A 19,765-nucleotide genomic window follows, 5' to 3' on the forward strand; every position below is an offset into this window, starting at 1 on the left:
GCGGCGAGTGTCGTGTTTTGTCGTCGATCGGTATCGGTTGCGATCGAGTGATCCCCCGGTATGCGAGGCGCGGGTGATGCGTGACGCGATCGAGATCGCCACGCGAGGGAGGGATCATCGTGCATAGCCAAGCGATGGGAACCACGGGGAGAGATCCGACGCCGAGGATCGAGCATCAGCTGGAAAATAAGGAGGAGGAGGAGGAGGAGGGGGTGGTAAACAGGGGAGCGCGGCTGGTCCAACAGAGGTGCAGGATATGCGCGGGCTCGGTGCGGCGAGTCGAGGCGAGGGAGCCCGAAGACGGTGGTGGTGAGGCTCAGGCCGGACAGGCTGTGTGCGTCTTTGGCGAGGAGGGCAGGAAGAGGAGCTTGCAGAGGAACGTGCTCAAGTACCTGCACATTAGGGTGCGAAATCCTTTTTTTTTTTTTTTTTTTTTTTTTTTTTTTTTTTTCTGTTGCTGTCGTAGGTGGTGTTTTTTTTTTTTTATATATCAGAAATTTTAAGGGAAAATTCTTGGGGGAATACAATTTTTAAGCAACAAAAACAACGTGGCTTTTCACTCACGTGTTTTTTCGTTATTTCAAAAGCACGCAAAGCTCCACATCCACCCAAAACGGATATTCCTCGCGCTGTGCACGTGTACCTCTCTCTCTCCCTTCGTGATCTTTACACTACATAGGCATATTCATTCCTTGTCCTTTTGACCCTTTTTAAACAAAAACAAAAAAAAAAGCCTCGAAAATAAAACGAAACCCTTGGTAGGCTTCTCATGTCGGCCTTGGGAGCTTATATTGTAAGACGAACAAAAAAATCAGAAAAACAATACGAGAGACCGAAGGGAAAATTATGTTAATAAAATATGCATGGGAGGAGAAAAAAAGGCATTTATAATTTAAATGTAGATACGTACGAGTACAGGCAGAAAGTCATAATATTGTACGTGCGCAAAGTGGATGTGGAGCGAAGCAAGCTGGGGAGGGGTGAGGGGTTAAATTGGAGCGCGGCAGTGGTAGGAGGAGGCTGGACCTGTAAAATTGTAAAGAATTAGCATTTTATTGATTACCAGCGCTGGCTGCAGTAGATACAGACAGGGGAGAGAGGCCGAAGTATAATATATATGTATATAGAGGGCGGGAGTCGTCTGGGTCTGGCGTTAACGCGACTGTATCTACTTGTACCGTGTATATTTTTTATGTAAAATATACACCTATACGTATTATTACGTTGCTTTCATGACGATGCGCTTACTTTTTTATCATCTCGTACTTGTTACTTATCTGGATCTTTTTTTTCTTTCAAGTATTGTCGTTACACGTAGGTACACATGTATTTTTTTTCTAATCACAAAATATTTTTTTGTATGTTAGTGATTTCGTGCATTTTTGACGTTTTATTCATTTTTTCGGATCTCAATAGCAGTAAATTACTTGACCAACTCTACCTTTAACGGAACCTTTCTCTCGATGTAAAATTAAATACAGAAAATTTTGTTAAAAAAAAAAAAAAAAAAAAAAAAAAAAAAAAAAAAAAAAAAAAAAAAAAAAAAAAAAAAGAAAAGAGCGGATAAATTTGTGATTTTTTAAAAATGTTTCTTGCTTTAAATTCTTTGATTTATTCGTAGTAAAGAAACTCTAGTGATTTTTTTGTAAAATATGTAGCAAAAAACAATTGTTATTTAATTCATGATTCGTCGCGAAATTTGGCACATTTTTTGTTGAAAAATTATAACGTGATTTAAAAATTGAAAATTAATAAGGTAAATTTAAATTTTATTTAAAAAATAAAACAAACAAAACTGGTTTGGGAGATCTGGAACTAATTACACGTACAAAAATTGAGTTTAAAAAAAAGTAAAAAAAAATATTCAATTTTAAAATCAATACATGGATTGGTTCGTGCTCTTGTATTCTCAGCCGGTGTACGAAATCACCTTGATCCCTATAAAAAAAAAAAAAAAAAAAAAAAAAAATAGGTGATCACAGATTTAGACTTTTCGCTACGCTTTGAAGTGTGGGACGGTTGCAAGTGAGGGTAAAAATTGATCGACATGTCCTCGCAAGTGCAGTTTATATGGATTTAACCGAAGTGCATGTGGCCGTTTTGAGAGTTGATGATGATTTATTTTGCATTCAAGTAAATATACCTCCCAGCGATTTCGTTAGCGTAAAATTTTGAGGATCACTAACATTTTAAAAATATTTTGCTTGTTTTTCTTAACAAATTGTAAGTTTTATTTATAGATTTCTACACCTATTTAAGTTTTTTTTCCCTTATTCTGGTAATAACATAATATGAAGTACAGATCCGAGAGTTGCAAATAATTTACAAGGTTAATAGCACATTGGGTGACATATCAAATTAATCAAGAAAGATTTCATTATTCATCGGTCCATTGTAGGTCCAAAGCCAGAACTTTTACGCGCTAACGCGCTGCAATTTTCTGTTCGGAGTAATTAAACTAAATGCACACAGTAACAATTTCATGAACGCAAATAAACGAAAAATAGGGATGGAAAAATAATTTTCACAGTACATATATACGTCTATAAAACATTAAAAAATAAATTAAAGCGGATAGAACAAATTTAATAACATAACTGCTTGTGTACTCAAAAATAGATAACTTCAGAAGACACTTTGCCGAAAATGGTGTGTACGACGTGTATCGATAAACTGGATGGGATTCACGACTTTGCGACAATGGCACTGAGGAGCCAAGAAAAACTGAAACAGGAGCTTCTGAGGGTACCCGGTGATCCAACAATTGTTGTCGACGGTTTGGACAGTTGTCCAGACAAACTCGAAGACCGCGGTCTTCTGCACTCGATATTGACAAAGGTATATAAGTTATATTTTTTAATTTTACGTACAATGGATCCTTTTTGCGTTAAGGTAAATAATTTTCTCTTTTGGAATATTTGTTAGGTACACCTGACTTTATATTTTCGTGATTAAATACTCATTTTGGAACATTCTACAGATGCCTTAGTGAAAAAAAAGATAACATATCGATTTCGAATGCGAGGAAGTTGTAAACCAATTTTTTTCTCCTGATAGTTCTTGTACTAGTTTATTTTCTCGTTGAAGAAAAATTTTTCTTGGTCGAAAATTTAAGTAACTCGTTTTTCCCATGAACCACGCATATAATTAAATTCTAAAAATGATTAATTCCCAAGAGTACCCTTTTGTAGCGATAAATGAGAAAACACCTGAAATCGGCACTTGAAAGATCAACCATGTATAAAAGCGTCGTATTGTTATTTTATTTAATTATCATCTCAAAAGGGATCCATCGACACCTCGAACGGCGGAGAGTCACCCCCTTGGCGCCAAAGAACACCGAGCACGGAGGAAATGGAAGTAAAAATCGATCCCATGCTGTTCCTCCAGTGCGCCCTCGAGCAAGCTTCGTCGGTCGATTGCTCCGATTACTCGGACGACGACTCCGACAAAGAAGTCACCTCTTACGGCACTCTGACCTCCGAGCCAACGACAAACAGGTGAACACGCACACACACCACATAATACATACATATATATATATATATATATATATATATATATATATATATATATATATATACACACACGTGGATCGTGACACATTGACGAATCGACATTTCCCAGGGCCAACAAGAAAAAGCACACGTCGAGCTCGACGGCCGAAGAATCCCAGGCGAAAAGCCACCGCGACAGCAACGACAACGAAAACAGCCCCGACAACGCGGTGAAGTGCAACTTCATCGACGAGCCGGATTACTACGACGATTACGAGGAGCATCGTCCGGCCTACTTGGAAGAATCGCACGACGCCAAAGTAAACAAGCCGCACTCGTGCAAAGTGTGCGACAAGCCCTTTGCCTCGCAATTGGCGCTTCAGAATCACCTGTGGTCCCACTTGCCAACGACAACGACGACCACCACGCCAAACGGTCAGGACTCTTCGTCCTCGCTAATACTCAATGGCTGCGGGGTGGAAAATCATCTGCTCGGCGAGGCGAGCTTCATCTGTCCGATATGCAGCAAGAGGATCTCGACGAAGGGCAACCTCAAGGTGCACCTCGAGACCCACAGGCCCAAGGGCAAGTACGGCTGCGACATCTGCGGGAGGATGTGAGTACCTTTCGACTCTGAAGTTCAACTTCTCGTGTGTATATACATATACTATACCGCGCCCAATGTAAAAAAAAAAAAAAAAAAAAAAAAAAAAAAGAAAAAAGAAGAAAAAAAAGAATCAAACGTACATGATCTTTGAAAAATTCTTAGCTTCAAAACGCAATCCAACCTCTTTCGTCACAAGGAGTACCACAGCAACGTGCAATTCCCGTGCTCGGTGTGCGGCCGGGTTTACCCGACCAACTCGACCTTACGAGCGCACAGCATAACCCACTCGGACCTCCGACCTCACGCGTGTCCCCTGTGCGACAAGACCTTCAAGCGCAACCAGGACCTCAAGTTCCACATCAACCAGCACACCGGAGCCCGGCCCTACCAGTGCCCCTACTGCCCCAAGGCGTTCGCGAGCTCGGGCAATTGTTTCTCGCACCGCAAGCGCATGCACCCGAAAGAGGTCAACCGGGACCGGCAACGAGCCGCCGATCTGATGAGATGAGTCGCGCTGGGGTGTGATGACGCAGGTGAGCGTTAATCCCCTTTTTACTTGGTGAACGTTAAATTTTCCATCCTTATTGAATACACGTATATTTTTTTTGTTTAAGATCAACGTGCAGCCGACAACGAGGATAAATTTATGTCTTAATAAAAGAGATGGTATCGACTCATTGAAACTGACCCCACGCCGCGTGCCATCACATCGAGGAAACGGTCTAGCCCTGTGATAATAATAAAAACAATGACGATCCGACAAACGAGCTTAAGTGTCTTTTCATTTTGGTCGGACGCGACAACAAAAATGGGAGGGGGGGGGGCTGAATTTTTTTGAAAGTGAGTGTTGAAACGAGAAAATCGTCACGCACAATAAATTGGACGCGTGGTGACGGAGATGCGTGTGTTGAAGCAAAAAAGGGGACATTGAAAGACTGCAAAGTAACAAACGAAGAAGAAGAAACAAATAATGTATAACGAATTCACATGTGTCAAATTATCTAATAAGTATATCGTTATGAAATACGGGCGTTGTTTGTAATAATCATGATATACATGTTTCACGTGGTCGAGTTTAGCGATTCTCGTAGTTTCTTCAACATTAATAGATCGTGTATTTATCCGTTAGAAAAAGTATGATATTTGAGGAATGCTCTCGTAAAATGCGATAAAGTATACGTATGAGTGTACGATAAATTGATGTTCATACCTGAATATAGAAAGAGAATGCGTGATTTTAGAGTAATATATATACATATATAGAATCGACATTTGTAATTCCTCCAACAGTATTAAATATTAGAACCTACGAAATTGTGGTGATTAACTATGACCAAAAGATTTTATGTCTTCGTGTATAGTGATAGAAAAGGAAAGAAAAAAAAAATAGTGCTTCCGTAAACTTGAAACAATTGTACTATACGTATTATGATTGTAAAGAGTCCCAGTACGTGTATTCATATTTAACGACACGTGTGTACAATACCTAGGTATAATTTAGTATGTAGAAATAATCTTGTATTTTATATTGAATTTTTTGTAACGGTAGTTTAGCGAAGGAAATTTGGAATAAAATTAAAAAAACAAAAAGAAGATAACGAACAAAGGTGCTTAGACATATTGTATAGAGAAAGTAATTCGTAAAGTTACAATTATTTTTTTGTCTGCAAATAAGTCGATGAGAATAATAATAATTATTAGCAAACATTGATTATACGAATTAGATCGAAGACTGTGACTACATATGTTTGTTATATGGTGTGATGACCAATAAACAGTATTATTTGCCCAACTCGCTTGTGTTTGTGAAATTCATTTATTACTCGTATCTAATTGTTTTGTTATTATTCAGTTGTTAAATCTGACAGTCTATGGTATTTTATTTTAAATGTTTTGTTTTTCTTCACATTTGTACGTGTAAGCCTTGATTGAGGAAAGTATGATTAATTTAATTAAAAATGCATAATATTGTTTGGTGGCTTGGCTAAACAAAAATTTCTTTTTAGTTTAAGTATCAGAAAAATTTTATTTTTTAGTACAAAATACGAGAGTTTTTTTTTATTCCTTTGAAATTTCGGGACACATACTGTTTTGAAAACGAAAATAAAAAATTATACCAATTAGTTAAAAAATAATTAAAAATTAGTACTATTATAAACAAGAACAAAAGTATTGTAAAATGGTAACGAATAAAATTTTTAGCTAGCTTTGCTCCAAACAATTAGTAGTTATTTTTTAGGATTTAACAACTGAAATATTCAAACAGTATTAAATGTGTAACTACTCGCACAATAATGATTATAGTATATTGTAATCAGTCTACTTCCACATTAGGTATTCTGTGAATAATTTAAATCCCAATGCTATTTTTCAATACATTTTTTTACAATACTTGATTAAAGGTAACATTCTATTTTTAAACAACAATCATTTTACACCTTAATTTTTCCATCAAAACGACGGAGTACAAAAAAAAGTTCTTAAAAATTACTGCAAAAAAAAAACGGATGAAATCCACACCCATATTCGTATTATAACTGCTGCAAAGTTGTATAGTACTTGAGAGAGGACTCGTAAAAACACGGCAAACCCTAAAGAGTACTTCAAACATACATACCTATGTATATCAGACGAGCAAGCGTCGTCAAGCCAATCATCGTAAAAATGAGAGTTTAAGCCGATGCATATGAGGAAAAAAAAAAAAAAAAAAAAAAAAGCTGCATGTATTCGCTACAAGAGTCGGCGTTGTTTTTCTCTCCTCTGCAACTTATTACGTAGATTAGATATACTCATGCCTATATTTACACGATACGTATAAATGAGCGCGCACACGCATGATCATCCTTATCCGCTCCCGGTCAATGAAGAGACACACGTGCTTACATGTCAGTGCAGTAAATTTGCAACTTTACGACAGGCAGGTTCCACCGCTGGATCTCTCTCTCTCTCTCTCCCTTATATAATGACGCTTTAATTTTTTTTTGTTGTTGTTGTTGTTGTTCATTTTTATTCGTATAAAAACACAATATACCCTCGTCGCATGCATAACACTCTTTTATTTCACGCGAACGGGTGGCCGATAAGGAATATATAACCACTACTGCGATCGTGTGCAATAGACAAACAATGAAAAATCAAAGAGGTGTGATTCTCGATGGATCATAGTGGACAAGGTGATTGAAGTATCACTAGAGGTACAGTAGAACCGTCAATTTGTTGAGATAACACTCGCGACAATCGTTATTTTAACATTTTTTATTTTACCGGAACATGTGTATTGTATTTTTAGATTTTATTCCATCGTTGGTTTTTGTGACGCAAATATTACATGCATGATACAATTCCGCTGGTGCGTCGTGTGGGTATATTTTCTTTTTTTTTCTGCAATGTAAAACTAAGAAGAAATCTCGTTGATAAATTTCTTTTTTCCCCTTATTTTCATCTTCCACTAATTTGCTTTTGTAAAAAAAAAAAAAAGAGAAAAAAAATTATAGTGAAAAAGAGAACGTAGTTTCTCCCGGTTAAGCACTTTTTTAATTAAAAAAAACATTTTCGTATCAAATGATAAAGCCACATCGTACGTAAGTATAGATAAGCGTAATTGTATTGTCCACATAAACATGCTCGGGTGCATTTGTTATTTATTAAACTAATAGAAAAAAGCGTTACTCAAATTTATAATTTTTGTCGAACTTTGCCGTCGCAATTTTTTTAAACTCCAGTCGTTGTAATTGCAACGAATCAATTGTAAAAAAAAAAAAAATAATAATAATAATAATAATAATAATAATTGAGGGAAATTACCGATGACAGTGCTTTTTTACCGCCAATAAACCATCTGCTGACGTGCGTCAAGTTATTTTTGATGCCGTTATAACGCAGAGGTCTGTAATCATTTTTTCTCTTTATAAAACAACTAAGTACGCAAATAAATACAAGGTGATAACGATTCAGCTGCACTGATGAGTAACGTGTAAAGTTTTACAATGAAATTTTTCCATATTTTTCTCAACTTGAGAACAAAAAAAATTTCGGTATAAATAATCACATTATACAAATTTGTTTATAAAACAACAAAATACAGTTATCGTTGTTTAAAAGAAAAAAAAAGCTTGTGAGGTAAATCAAGACTGTTTGTACAGGAAATCTGATATTTATAATTTTTAATTAATCTCCTCCATTTGAAACATACCATGTCGTACACGAAAGATATTCGAAATAAAAATTCCGCCGCTTCGAAAAACGGTTACACCCGATGATCCAAAGTAAATAAAAAATAAAAAATTATTGATTAAATTATTATTTAAATTATTTCCTAAAAACCTCGAAGCACATCGGATTACGACACGTGACGAAAGCTCGCCGGCAACCAGGAGTCAACGGCGCGAAACCTTGCAAAGTACGGGTGTATAAATATATACTTATACAGCTCGAAAAGCACGCGCGGGCCAAAGTTCCTCGCACCTCCAACCGATAATTGCTCTCCATCACGACGACTCATGAGTAGAAAAAAAAAAAAGGAAGAAATTTTTCAAAGTCGAAATCAACAAAAGCATCAAACGGCCCTCGATGATAATCCTTGAAAATGTTCTCCGGAAGGGTAAAAGGAATCTTATAATCGCGTGTGCGTCTCTGCCAAAAGCCCATCTCGTGCACGTGTATCCATATAATGCGCGATGGATGAAAAAAAAAAAATAATAATAATAAAAAAATAAAAAACGCGTTATACGCCCTGTTCCTCTACTCGGTGTCAAGTATACATGTATAATTTACTTACGCGAGGGGGTTGGCTTGTGACCTCGAGGTCGCTACACTATACGTAATACACGCTTTTCCCGTTTTGTTTGATCGAAGGACTCGTAAATATACGCCAACGCGGTCGCGAGGATATGTGTAGGAGTCACACAAGCTCGAAAGCTCCCTGAGACATAACATATCGTACACATGCACGATATCTCGGGGTATAAGCCTGTTGTTACTACTCTGTTGCTGCAGGCTAACTTTTTTTCTTTTTTTTTCTTTTTTTCCTTTTTTTTTTTTTTTTTTTCTTAATTGCCTCGCGAGAGAAAGTGGAAGTACTAATACGCGGTGCCGCTGCGTTGCGGATCTCAGTAGTCGATTGGCTTTCTCACGCGTCGGGTATAATATATAATACGATTAACCGAGACACGCGCGCCGCTGTGGTAATTGAAAATAACCAAATTAAATCTCGTTTGTGTTATACGTTTTGTTGATAATATTTCCTCGACTGTCACCGGTACCAACTCTTTGGCTATATTATCTCATTGGTAATTTAAGCGGGAAAGATCACTGCGCTGATTCTGGATTAATATTTTACGTTTTTTTGTATAACTGCATATTGCCCCGTAAGTTTGGCTCCCGAGTCCGATACAAGTAGTTTGCAAAGAAAAAGGTATTTGAATTGAAGATCTTCAGGTTGAAGTTGTTTAAGAAAAGAGCTTTTCCCGCTGGACCGATAATATCTTTTCGAATGAGTACAATTTTTTTTTTAGTTCTTACGCTTTAGTATGTAGGATGTAGAATTTTTTGTAGAGAGCTTTCGATGTTTGAAAAAAATGTTTACTACCTCTTTTTTTCAGTACTACAGAATTTTTCCAACGTAATTTTTTTTTTTTTTTAATAATAATAATAATAATCAATTTAATGTAATATAGCTTACTAGTAGTTAATTCTGCAAAGAATTCAAAGTACAATAAATTGTTTGAAAAATAATAAAACACAAAAATTATTTAGAGATCACAATTTTTTATCAGCTGTTATTTTAGATAATGCTCATACGATTTGACTGTAATTATTAAAACTTTTTTCCTAAACATAGTTCTTACGATTATTTTTCAGTTCAAATTATTTTTTCCAAGAAAAAAAATACCACTCGATGTTAGTAATTAAATTATATGTGTTTTTTACATTTCTTTCAATAGATAAGTATAGTTATGTTCTTTAAAAATATAAGCACTGAGGTCATTATTTTTTTTTTTTTTTTTTTTTTTTTTTACATCAGGTCACCATTTATTGTGAGTTCATATTGTAAATATTTACAAGCGATGTTTATGTTCACAGTATTTTTATTTGCGATTAAGTCGATGACTCAAAAGTCAATATTAAATTATACTTAATCATATAATCAATATTATCTATTTAAAATAATACGACAAATATCGCTGCACTTAATTTTTAGTTAACGACTGGTGTAGTATAAATAGTATAATATAATTTTTTTTTTTTTTGTGTCAAACGAATCATCAAGATGTCTTAACAAGTTTGGAATTGAAGATAAAATTGAAAAAAGCGTTTATATAGCAATTAACAATAATCCCACAAAACTAAATATTCTAGAACATCAAGAAATTAAGGAACAATTAAAATAATAAGCCATTGTGAATCACACATTAATCTCGATGTCTTCATCGTGAAATCGGTTTTTTAAAAATTTATTTTATTTATTTTTTTCATTTAAAGAGCCACAACTTTGTGCACTTTAAAAACAAGATAAAATATAAAAGCTCAAGCAAGAGAAATAAGAAAATTGTAAGCCAACATCCTACGATTGTGCAGAAGAAAAATCGTCGATGTTTGTATGGACACATTTCAACAGTAATTTTCCGCAACTTTGAATTGTCACTTATCTCTGGAGTCATTATTTTTGCATTTATCGTGAAGATACGATGGCAAAGTGTATAAGTTTATAAGAATGACAAAAAGTTTCGTTCCATTCATGATAAGTACATAACTGAGTGCAAACAGATAGGACGGAAAAATTAATATAATTTTGCAATTCTATTGTCAGAAAAATGGGAAATTTTTATCGTAAGCAAAACATCTTGTATTTTTCGTATACGTATCCATTCTTTAATCGTATGATTCAGTAATTACATATTTTCTCAGTATATCTGTCAATGCTCACTTGTAATCTGAATGAGATAACAATTTAAGTATAATTATTCCAACTGACATTTCTAAGTTGATAATAATTTTTTAATTTTCATTGAGAGTTTTTGTTCCTGTGCATACATCGGATAAAATATAAGATAAGTCATTATGAGGTCAATCAATCAAGTGCACGATTGTACATGGTAGATTTTTTTTTTTAGAATTTAGTTTTTTATTTTTATTTACTATTATATATATATATATATATATATATATATATATATATACGTTGCGTAACATTTATATTTACATGACATGTTGACCCAAAAAAAAAATTATCTTTGAATACTTAAAATTTAGATATTCGATGGGATTGCACATGTATCGATCGTCAATCATAATATGAAAAAATTTTTTTGATTTGAATAAAATTTTTTATCAGTTTGATAAAAAATAGGTCAAAAGGTTTTTTATACAACATTATTTTATTTGTAGAAAACCTGAGAAAGCCATAAATATATTTTTTTAAGAAACTGAATAGTCGAAAGTGTCGCTAATAATTTTCTTAAATAATAACAATCTATTTATTCGTTAGGAAAAATAATTAAATTACTATCATAATAACTGCACATTGCACGTGCATGCGAAAAATAATGAAACAGTTGCGAGTGTGTAACAATACACTGAAATGTGTCAAGCACAAAAGATGAAAAAGAAAGAAGGAATGATAAAATTACACATAAATTAAATATTTTTCAACCCAATGACGGTGCAATTTTCAGAGTAATAAAAAAAAAAAAAAAAAATGCTAATGAACTGTTAAACTGTACAGACATAGTTCCAACACCATTATCTAAACCAAAACAATACGGAATATGATTACAGATAATTTTTTTTTTATTCTTATGGCCTTTACTTAGTGTAAAATAATCTTTCTTCGAATCCTCCAAAAGTACAAATATATAGGTCAACTTTTTGATAAAAGATAGATTGTAAACTTGCCGCAAATAGCACAAACATTATTAACTTTTTATTTTTCCTTATATCAAATTAGTTGCGGCTGGTTTATAATTAATTACATGGCTCTACTGTAAGTAGTAATAATTATTTGGATCAGCGCCATCTAGCGTTGCGGATTTTTGAACTAAAAAGTGGCCCTAAACTTTTCAACCAGAGCTGTAGCGCTTAGAGCCACTTAGTTTATTCTAAACCAGCCGCAACTCATTTCGTAACTATAAAATCAAAAATTAACGATACATGTGTTTTTGGCGGCAAGATAACATTTCATTTTGTACTTAAAAATTCATCTTTAAAAGTATAAATACATAAGAGATCAATTTTTGGTAGAAAATAGACTGTTAACTTGCCGCCAAAAACACATGTATCGTTATTTTTTGATTTTATAGCTAATAAATGAGTTGCGGCTGGTTTGTAATAAGTTAAATGGCTCTAAGCGCCAATGCTGTGGGTCAAAAGTTTAGGGCCACTTTTTAGTTCAAAAATCCGCAACGCTAGATGGCGCTGATCCAAATAATTTTTACTATTTACAGTAGAGCCATGTAATTAGTTATAAACCAGCCGCAATTAATATTGTACGTATAAAATAAAAAGTTAATATCGTTTGTACTGTTTGCGGCAAGTTTCCATTTTTTCTTATACCCGAATATTGACCTCCAAAAGTATAAACATACACTTATACAAGCGCGGCGCTGGGCGCTTCTGTGTTTTTATGTACCTAGATGTGACCGGGCTTGCGTACAACAGTCAACAGTGGTAACTGTTAACAGCGGCAACAACAACAGTGAGATCACAATCAGTGGGTCTTCAGCAGCAGCGCTGGATCAACAGTGTAACAACGAGCCGAAGCAGCCGAGGCGCAAGTCCAGCTGCATCAGCAGCAGCGCCCTGTCGAGCATCGTCGAGGAACAGCAGCATCAGCAGTCATCGTCCCTCGGTGCTGTTGACGCTGTTGTTGTTATCGAGCCACCCGCTCTAACCGCCGCAGCCTCGACCTCCTCGTCATCCTTGTATTGCTCGTCATCGGAATGCCGCGGTAGAAAACGCAAGATGCAGCCACCCCACGACCAGGAGATTTGGTGCCGATCCAGGCAGAACGGCGTCGTCCAGCCCCTGCTCACGGGTAAGCAAATTAATGCGTCAAGCTTTTTTAGATCTTACCTAGCTATAAGATGCCCAAAAGGCGGCTAATATATTTTTGCACATCACTGTATAAGTGTGGGAGCAGTGCGTGGGTGACATGACATGCGTCTGCATCAAACTTTTTGTGCGCTTTGTTAAACGTATAAGTACTTGAGAATTGTGGCTTGTTTACGCGAGAGAGAAAAAAAACGTACCTACTTAATTATCCACTAGTGGACGGAGAGCAGAGAGCCTGTCCTGTGATTACGTGATGCAACTAGTCACAGCCACAGCCACATAATATTATACAGGCAGTTTCATTAAATTGTTTACACTCTGTTGCTGCTGATGCACATGCATTCTCGTAACTCGTACGTTTCATTTATTTGTTATTATGACATGTGTCCAGAAGAAATCTTTTTGGTGATGGCTTAAATATATATTTAAAAGAGCTGTTTCGTTGCTAAATACTTATGCAGTTTTAATCTGCAGCGATGTCTCTCGAGAAGGTGGCTTTTTAAAAAAAGTCATTTACACGGCTGGCTCGTCAATAACACACTTGTGAGTCAGTCCGACTGTCCGCGAGTCTCTCTGACGTAATGCGAAAATTTGCTTAACAATCGCTTGGAGCCTATCTCGAATGAACTTTCAAGTTCAAATGAATCGTAACTATTTTTCTTTTTATATCGCTTTGTTGACTCTCCCGTTGTATCCGTGTGAAGATGGGGTTCTTTTGGCCCGTCTGCAATGCGAGTTTAAAAAAAGAATTGTTTTTTTTTCTTTTACAGATCTGTATCAAATCACGATGGCTTATGCCTATTGGAAAAACGGGAAGATGAACGATTATGCGGTCTTCGATCTTTTCTTCAGAAAGAATCCCTTTCAGGGTGAATTTACTGTGTTTGCTGGGCTGGAGGAGTGTCTCAAGTTCCTGGAAAAGTTTCACTACTCTGATAGTGGTGGGTAAATTCATTTTTATTGTACGAGAAGGGACCTTATAAGGTTTTGTGCATAACTTTTACTTCTTTTTTTAAATAAGTCTGACAGATGTGATTAAATAACTTAAGTTGTATAAAATTTGTATTGAAAATCTCCTAAAAGTAATTGTCATGCAATCCAAAACTGAGTTAGTTTGAATAAGCTTTCATCAACTTTTGCAATTTTGTTATTATTAGTTCAATTATGTTTCTAACAGATATTGAATACCTCAAATATGCGATGCCTGCGTCAGTTGAGCCAGAGTTCTTTGATTTTTTACAAAATTCAACAGCTAGGGATGTTACTCTTTATGCCATTGAGGAAGGATCTGTAGTGTTTCCACGGTAATTTTATAAAAAAATATAATACCATCAAATTTCATTGTAATGCTTTTGAGAGAAATGTTGACGAAAAAATTCGTACGATTTGCAGAGTACCACTGTTAAGGGTTGAAGGGCCTTTGATAATGGTACAACTTTTGGAAACAACGCTGTTAACTCTGGTCAACTACGCTAGTCTAATGGCAACGAACGCAGCAAGGTATCGCATGGTCGCTGGCAAGGGAATTCGATTGCTCGAGTTTGGCTTGCGAAGAGCACAGGGGCCAGACGGTGGTCTCAGTGCTTCCAAGTACAGCTATATGGGTGAGAACATGGTTTATTCGGAAAATCAATATGAAGCATGAACTTGCACTCTCACACGATGCTCTGGAAACGAGTACCAAGTTACAAGGTCGCGATGTCGATTTATCTTTAAAGGTCGATTACCAGAAAGGAAACCGCTTTCAAACTTACTGTTCATATACACGTATACTTGTAACTCGCTCTAGAGCTAGAGGGTAATTATTTTTGTCGGCCCGTCATGGATGATATCATAAGCGGTATTCGTGCATACCTGATGGAAAAAATCAATTTCTTTCTATAGGTGGCTTTGACGGTACCAGCAACGTTTTAGCTGGTAAATTGTTTCACATACCTGTGAGTGGCACTCACGCACACGCCTATGTCACATCTTTTACCAGTTTTAATGATTTACCTGATAAGGTTCGTTAAAAACTAATTTTTTTGATTTTTTCTTTTTTTATTAATAATCATTGTTTGAGTGAACCAAAATTTTTAATTTTCAGACAGTACCCGACAAACAGACTGGAGAAAAACGAGATCTCTTAGCATTGTCTTGTAAATATCGAGATAATATAGCGTCAGATTTAGGTGTATTAGTATCAGAAGCCTCTGATGGAGAACTGACTGCTCTTGCGAGCTATGCAATAGCTTTTCCAGATGGGTTCATGGCATTGGTCGATACTTACGACACTAAAAGGTACGTTCATGTTTAATAACGACGTGTATTGATGATTGTGTCTTGTTATAGGTGCAGTTCGACTCATTCCATTGCTTTTATACATGTTTCTTGTAATTTCAATTAGACATCGTGATTTGCGTTTTAATGTTTTTTTTTTATCGCTTCTAACGTTATTTGTTCATTTATATATTAATTTAAAAAAAAAAAGTGCACCAAGCCATTAATCCCGTCATTTACTGTTGTAATAAGCTACTATAATGTCGTGAGAGTTGATAATTAAAAAGGCTTATAAAGGATTAGAGAGCTTGCAAAAGTACAGCGCGAGTGACTCAAAGTCTAACAAAAGTGTGTTTATAGTGTTGACACAACGGCCAAGCCACAAGCAAATGTAACCGGCAATAACTTAACGAATAAGCTTCTAGCTAACGGAAGCAATAAGACACCTCGAAATGGTGCGAGACACATCCCAATTATATCTGATGAACCAACTTTGTCAAAGAGTGGCATAATAAGACAAAGTGAATTGGGCGAGCTCTATGTAAGGTACGGTCATGGCATACCTTTTTTGCTTTATCAAACGTGGAAATTTTATTTCACAAGACGCGACACTGTGTCTTTAAAGTAACTGCATCTTATTTCAACGGAAATATTCTTCAGTAAGATGAAGCAAAATCCATAGTGTGAATCATTTTTTTCTTTTGCTTTATCAAACGTGGAAATTTTTCTCTACAGAACGCAATTCTGTGTCTTAAAAATAACTGCATCTTATTTTGACGAAAAAAATTCTCCATTAAGATGAAGCAAAATTCATATCATGAATCATTTGTATATCATCCAGCAACTCTCAAAAGCATGAGAATCGTTTAAAAATAACAACGTAGAGCGAGCGGTTCTAATTTTAAAATATTAAGAATTTTCGTATCGTGAAGTACATTTTTTGCATTTATAATAATTATAATCAAGGCAGTGAGTATCGTATTTCAAAACCCTTTAATATCGGCTTTGCGTATTTGTACCATAAATTATAAAATTTTAAAGAAGAATACCTTGGCTTACAATCAGTTACCACTAGAACTGCACATCGGTGACAAGAAGTTGACCAATCTAATTTTTACTTTTTTTTAGCATGATTTTTTCTTCGTTTGGCTTTTTTTGTTAAATTAAATGATTTTAATACAAAATAACCATATCCCAAGGAAAAATTTGTTGTAACTTAACTATTTTAATATTCTAAAACATGCCTTGTCTTACTAATATTTTAATACTCCGAAATAAAGCTCTTTGGTCGATAAAATTTTATGTTATAAAATGAATCGTTTTAAACTAATATTTCCTGTTTAAAGACACGACCTTATGCAGTGCCCTTCCCAATTCAATTTTGTCAAGCATTATAGCATTTATTTTTTTTAAATGTTGTTGCTCATGACGGTTGGCACGTTTAATTTTTGCTTCCGATTCATTCATATGGTTTATATTTATTGCATGGGTAATTGAAAAAAAAAAAAAAAAAAAAAATGTTTTTTAACATCAATAGCTTTAAGCACATTCATAACTCATACAAGACATTAATAGCCCTCAACAACTAAGCTCTAAATCAAACTTGGAGCTTAGACTCACCATGGAAAATTTGGTTTTGATTTTTGCAGAAGTGGTTTATTGAATTTCTGTGCAGTTGCTTTGGCCTTGAGCAATCTAGGCTACAAAGCGATTGGCATTCGCATTGACAGTGGAGACTTAGCCTACCTCAGTCAAGTAGCCAGAGAGTTGTTTGTAAAGCTTGCCAAAAAATTCGATTTGCCGTGGTTTGCTAAACTTACGATTGTTGCCTCCAATGACATTAACGAAGAAACTATTGTTAGCTTGAATGAACAGGTGATTGTCCATTATTAACTAGCAATACTTATACATCAAGGATGGCTTTTTAAATCAATTCCATTAATACATATTCTTCTCATAACACAATTTTTTTACTCTTCAAATTTATCTTGACACATTCGATGTTTGGTTGAAAAAAATTGTTTACTTTTTTTTTATAATTATTCCAGAATCATAGAATAGACTGCTTTGGAATTGGAACCCATTTAGTAACTTGTCAGAAACAACCAGCACTAGGTTGCGTGTATAAATTAGTAGAAATCAATGATCAGCCTAGAATAAAATTGAGTCAGGAAGTTGGAAAAGTGACAATGCCTGGCAGGAAAACTGCATATAGGCTATATGGTTTGGATGGTCATGCTTTAATAGATTTATTGCAAAGGGTTGAAGAAGAACCCCCTCAAGTTGGACAAAAGGTACTATGTAGACATCCCTTTGAAGAATCCAAGCGTGCTTACGTTATTCCTACAAGAGTTGAAAGTCTACACAGGGTAACAACTTATAAACTCTACAATTATACAACAATCAAATCTAAATTAAACATTTATTTATTTATTTATTTTTTATTTCCAGTTATACTGGCAGGATGGTAAAATTCGGCAGAAAATACCGACACTCGCAGAAACGCGAAATAGGGTGCGAGAGTCTCTAAACACCTTACGCAACGATATTAAACGGAATTTAAATCCTACGCCTTACAAGGTAAATACGTACAACCAAAATCTCAGTTTGTTTTTACTGATACCACTGTAATGTTGTATGCCTATTATAAACATTTTGTTACAGGTATCTGTTAGCGATCACCTGTACTCTTTCATCCACGATTTGTGGCTTCAAAATGCTCCGATTGGTGAATTATCTTGAAGCAATTTTTTTTCATCACTTATAAAAAATTACCAAAGCTTGTACTTTTACAAGCGTAAAATCAACCCACAGTTCTCAATTTATGAGAACACTAACGATCATAAAAAGCAAATAATAATTATAAAAAGTAAGCATAATAGAGGATGTAAAAAATAACTATTTCAGAAAAATCCATAGATACTTTTAGGGGCCTTACAGTGATAAAGTTGATCATGTTTAAAAAAATTTGAATTATACACGTGTCATGAAACGAAAAAAACTAGGACAATAGGTAAAAAATTACATTTATTTTTTGTGAAACATTTGTAACAGAAAAAATCAAACATGCCTACAGTCATCCACAAAAAAATATATTTTTCAAATATAACTCGTTAAAATGAATAATGAAACTGTTAAATTTTGAATGTGACATTGACAAAATAAGTTTTGACAATGATGAACGTATTAAAAATTTCTGACTTAATAACGAAACTGGTAGAGTTTTTGTAGTAGTACAAAGGCAGCATTACTAATGTAGGCAATTATACTTAAAAAATAAATTATTTTGTGTAATAACTATTAACATTTTGACTACAGTTTTTTTTTTTTTAGTAATCAGCCATTTTATAGACACATTTTATAAGTTTAAATACTTTCTTATAATGAATTTTGAACTATTTATGTCACCAAGATTTCGAGACATACTTGATAATAATGTAGGTTGCTATAAAACGTATTTGAATATGTAGTCAAAATGTATGCATATTTGAATATGAGATTCCTTCTGGTATCATAGTGTTTTTGGAAAAAGAATCACAGTAGGAAGCTTAGAGATTCCTAGAAATTAGTCTACACGCATTTGGGACTTGTAATTATTTCATATCATTTAATTGATAACATCTTGAGAAGTGATACTTCTAATCTCTAGTCTGGAGAAACTACGTTAAATATATGTAAAAAATTGTATGTATAGCATTGATGTGTATGTTTAGACTTTTATAAATTCCTTAATCGATTTTATTTGAATTTACCCGTCATATGTAAATGTCACACTCAAAAAGGATATACGCACATAAATATGAGAGCGCATTTATTGTGCCGTTAATGTGTTATACAATTATATGCTTTTAATAAAACGAAACTAATCTAGTAAATGTTGTTTTATTTTAACCGATCAAAAATCACGTTTTAATGGTACTACTCGATACATCATATTAATGATTATCAAAGCCTTTCAACAAAACAAAATATACTTAATCTATATCATCGAGCTCAACTGCAAAAATTTTGTCATAACAATAAAAATACCACTGTTTGTAAGTACCTACTTACTGCGTTCGGAAAAATAATAATCATGGAAAATAACTTCATGAACCTTTACCGTACACTTCAGTGGTGATCGTAGTATCGGCACTCGGTATGCTTTTCCACCATATTTATGCTAAAAAAAGATCCCCTCCCTGCTTTCCTTACTTTCTTACACGTATAATATAGCTTAGCAAACGCAGCGAGGATATTCGCATGAAATGTGGATCGTTTGCAAAACTTTATAAAAAAAAACGTTGGGGCTGTTTTACAATTAACAATACAAACACTGTGTAAAAGGCAAAAGAGATTAGTTATAGGGGAGGGG

General features: G+C 34.7%; 2 protein-coding genes across 5 annotated transcripts; both read left to right on the forward strand.

Moving 5' to 3' along the window:
* The first annotated feature begins 134 nt into the window (after nucleotides 1–134).
* Nucleotides 135–5,896, forward strand: LOC106636179 (uncharacterized). Its single transcript, XM_014348499.2, has 6 exons — nucleotides 135–404; nucleotides 2,620–2,838; nucleotides 3,286–3,500; nucleotides 3,628–4,113; nucleotides 4,267–4,637; nucleotides 4,719–5,896. Exons 1-5 carry the CDS (start codon nucleotides 135–137, stop codon nucleotides 4,610–4,612), a joined length of 1,536 nt encoding a protein of 511 aa, XP_014203985.2. The 3' UTR covers nucleotides 4,613–4,637; nucleotides 4,719–5,896.
* Nucleotides 5,897–12,749: 6,853 nt separating this feature from the next.
* On the forward strand, nucleotides 12,750–19,286 carry Naprt (nicotinate phosphoribosyltransferase). Of its 4 annotated transcripts, none has more exons than XM_014348554.2 (11): nucleotides 12,750–13,135; nucleotides 13,923–14,093; nucleotides 14,330–14,456; nucleotides 14,545–14,756; nucleotides 15,037–15,155; nucleotides 15,239–15,432; nucleotides 15,772–15,957; nucleotides 17,061–17,286; nucleotides 17,460–17,780; nucleotides 17,863–17,991; nucleotides 18,076–19,286. In XM_014348554.2, the coding sequence occupies exons 1-11, from the start codon at nucleotides 13,063–13,065 to the stop codon at nucleotides 18,151–18,153; spliced, it is 1,836 nt and encodes a 611-aa protein (XP_014204040.2). In that variant the 5' UTR covers nucleotides 12,750–13,062; the 3' UTR covers nucleotides 18,154–19,286. The 4 variants fall into 4 exon arrangements, with proteins under 4 accessions (XP_014204040.2, XP_089447240.1, XP_089447241.1 ...); XM_089591114.1 differs by having other exon boundaries at nucleotides 12,963–13,135; nucleotides 15,037–15,159; nucleotides 15,243–15,432; XM_089591115.1 differs by lacking the exon at nucleotides 15,772–15,957 and having other exon boundaries at nucleotides 12,963–13,135; nucleotides 15,037–15,159; nucleotides 15,243–15,432.
* The last annotated feature ends 479 nt before the right edge of the window (nucleotides 19,287–19,765 follow it).

Source organism: Copidosoma floridanum, unplaced genomic scaffold (genome assembly GCF_036245765.1).
Source record: "Copidosoma floridanum isolate Cflo_tuat_1 unplaced genomic scaffold, Cflo_Japanese_pri ptg000013l, whole genome shotgun sequence".
Lineage (NCBI taxonomy): Eukaryota > Metazoa > Arthropoda > Insecta > Hymenoptera > Encyrtidae > Copidosoma > Copidosoma floridanum.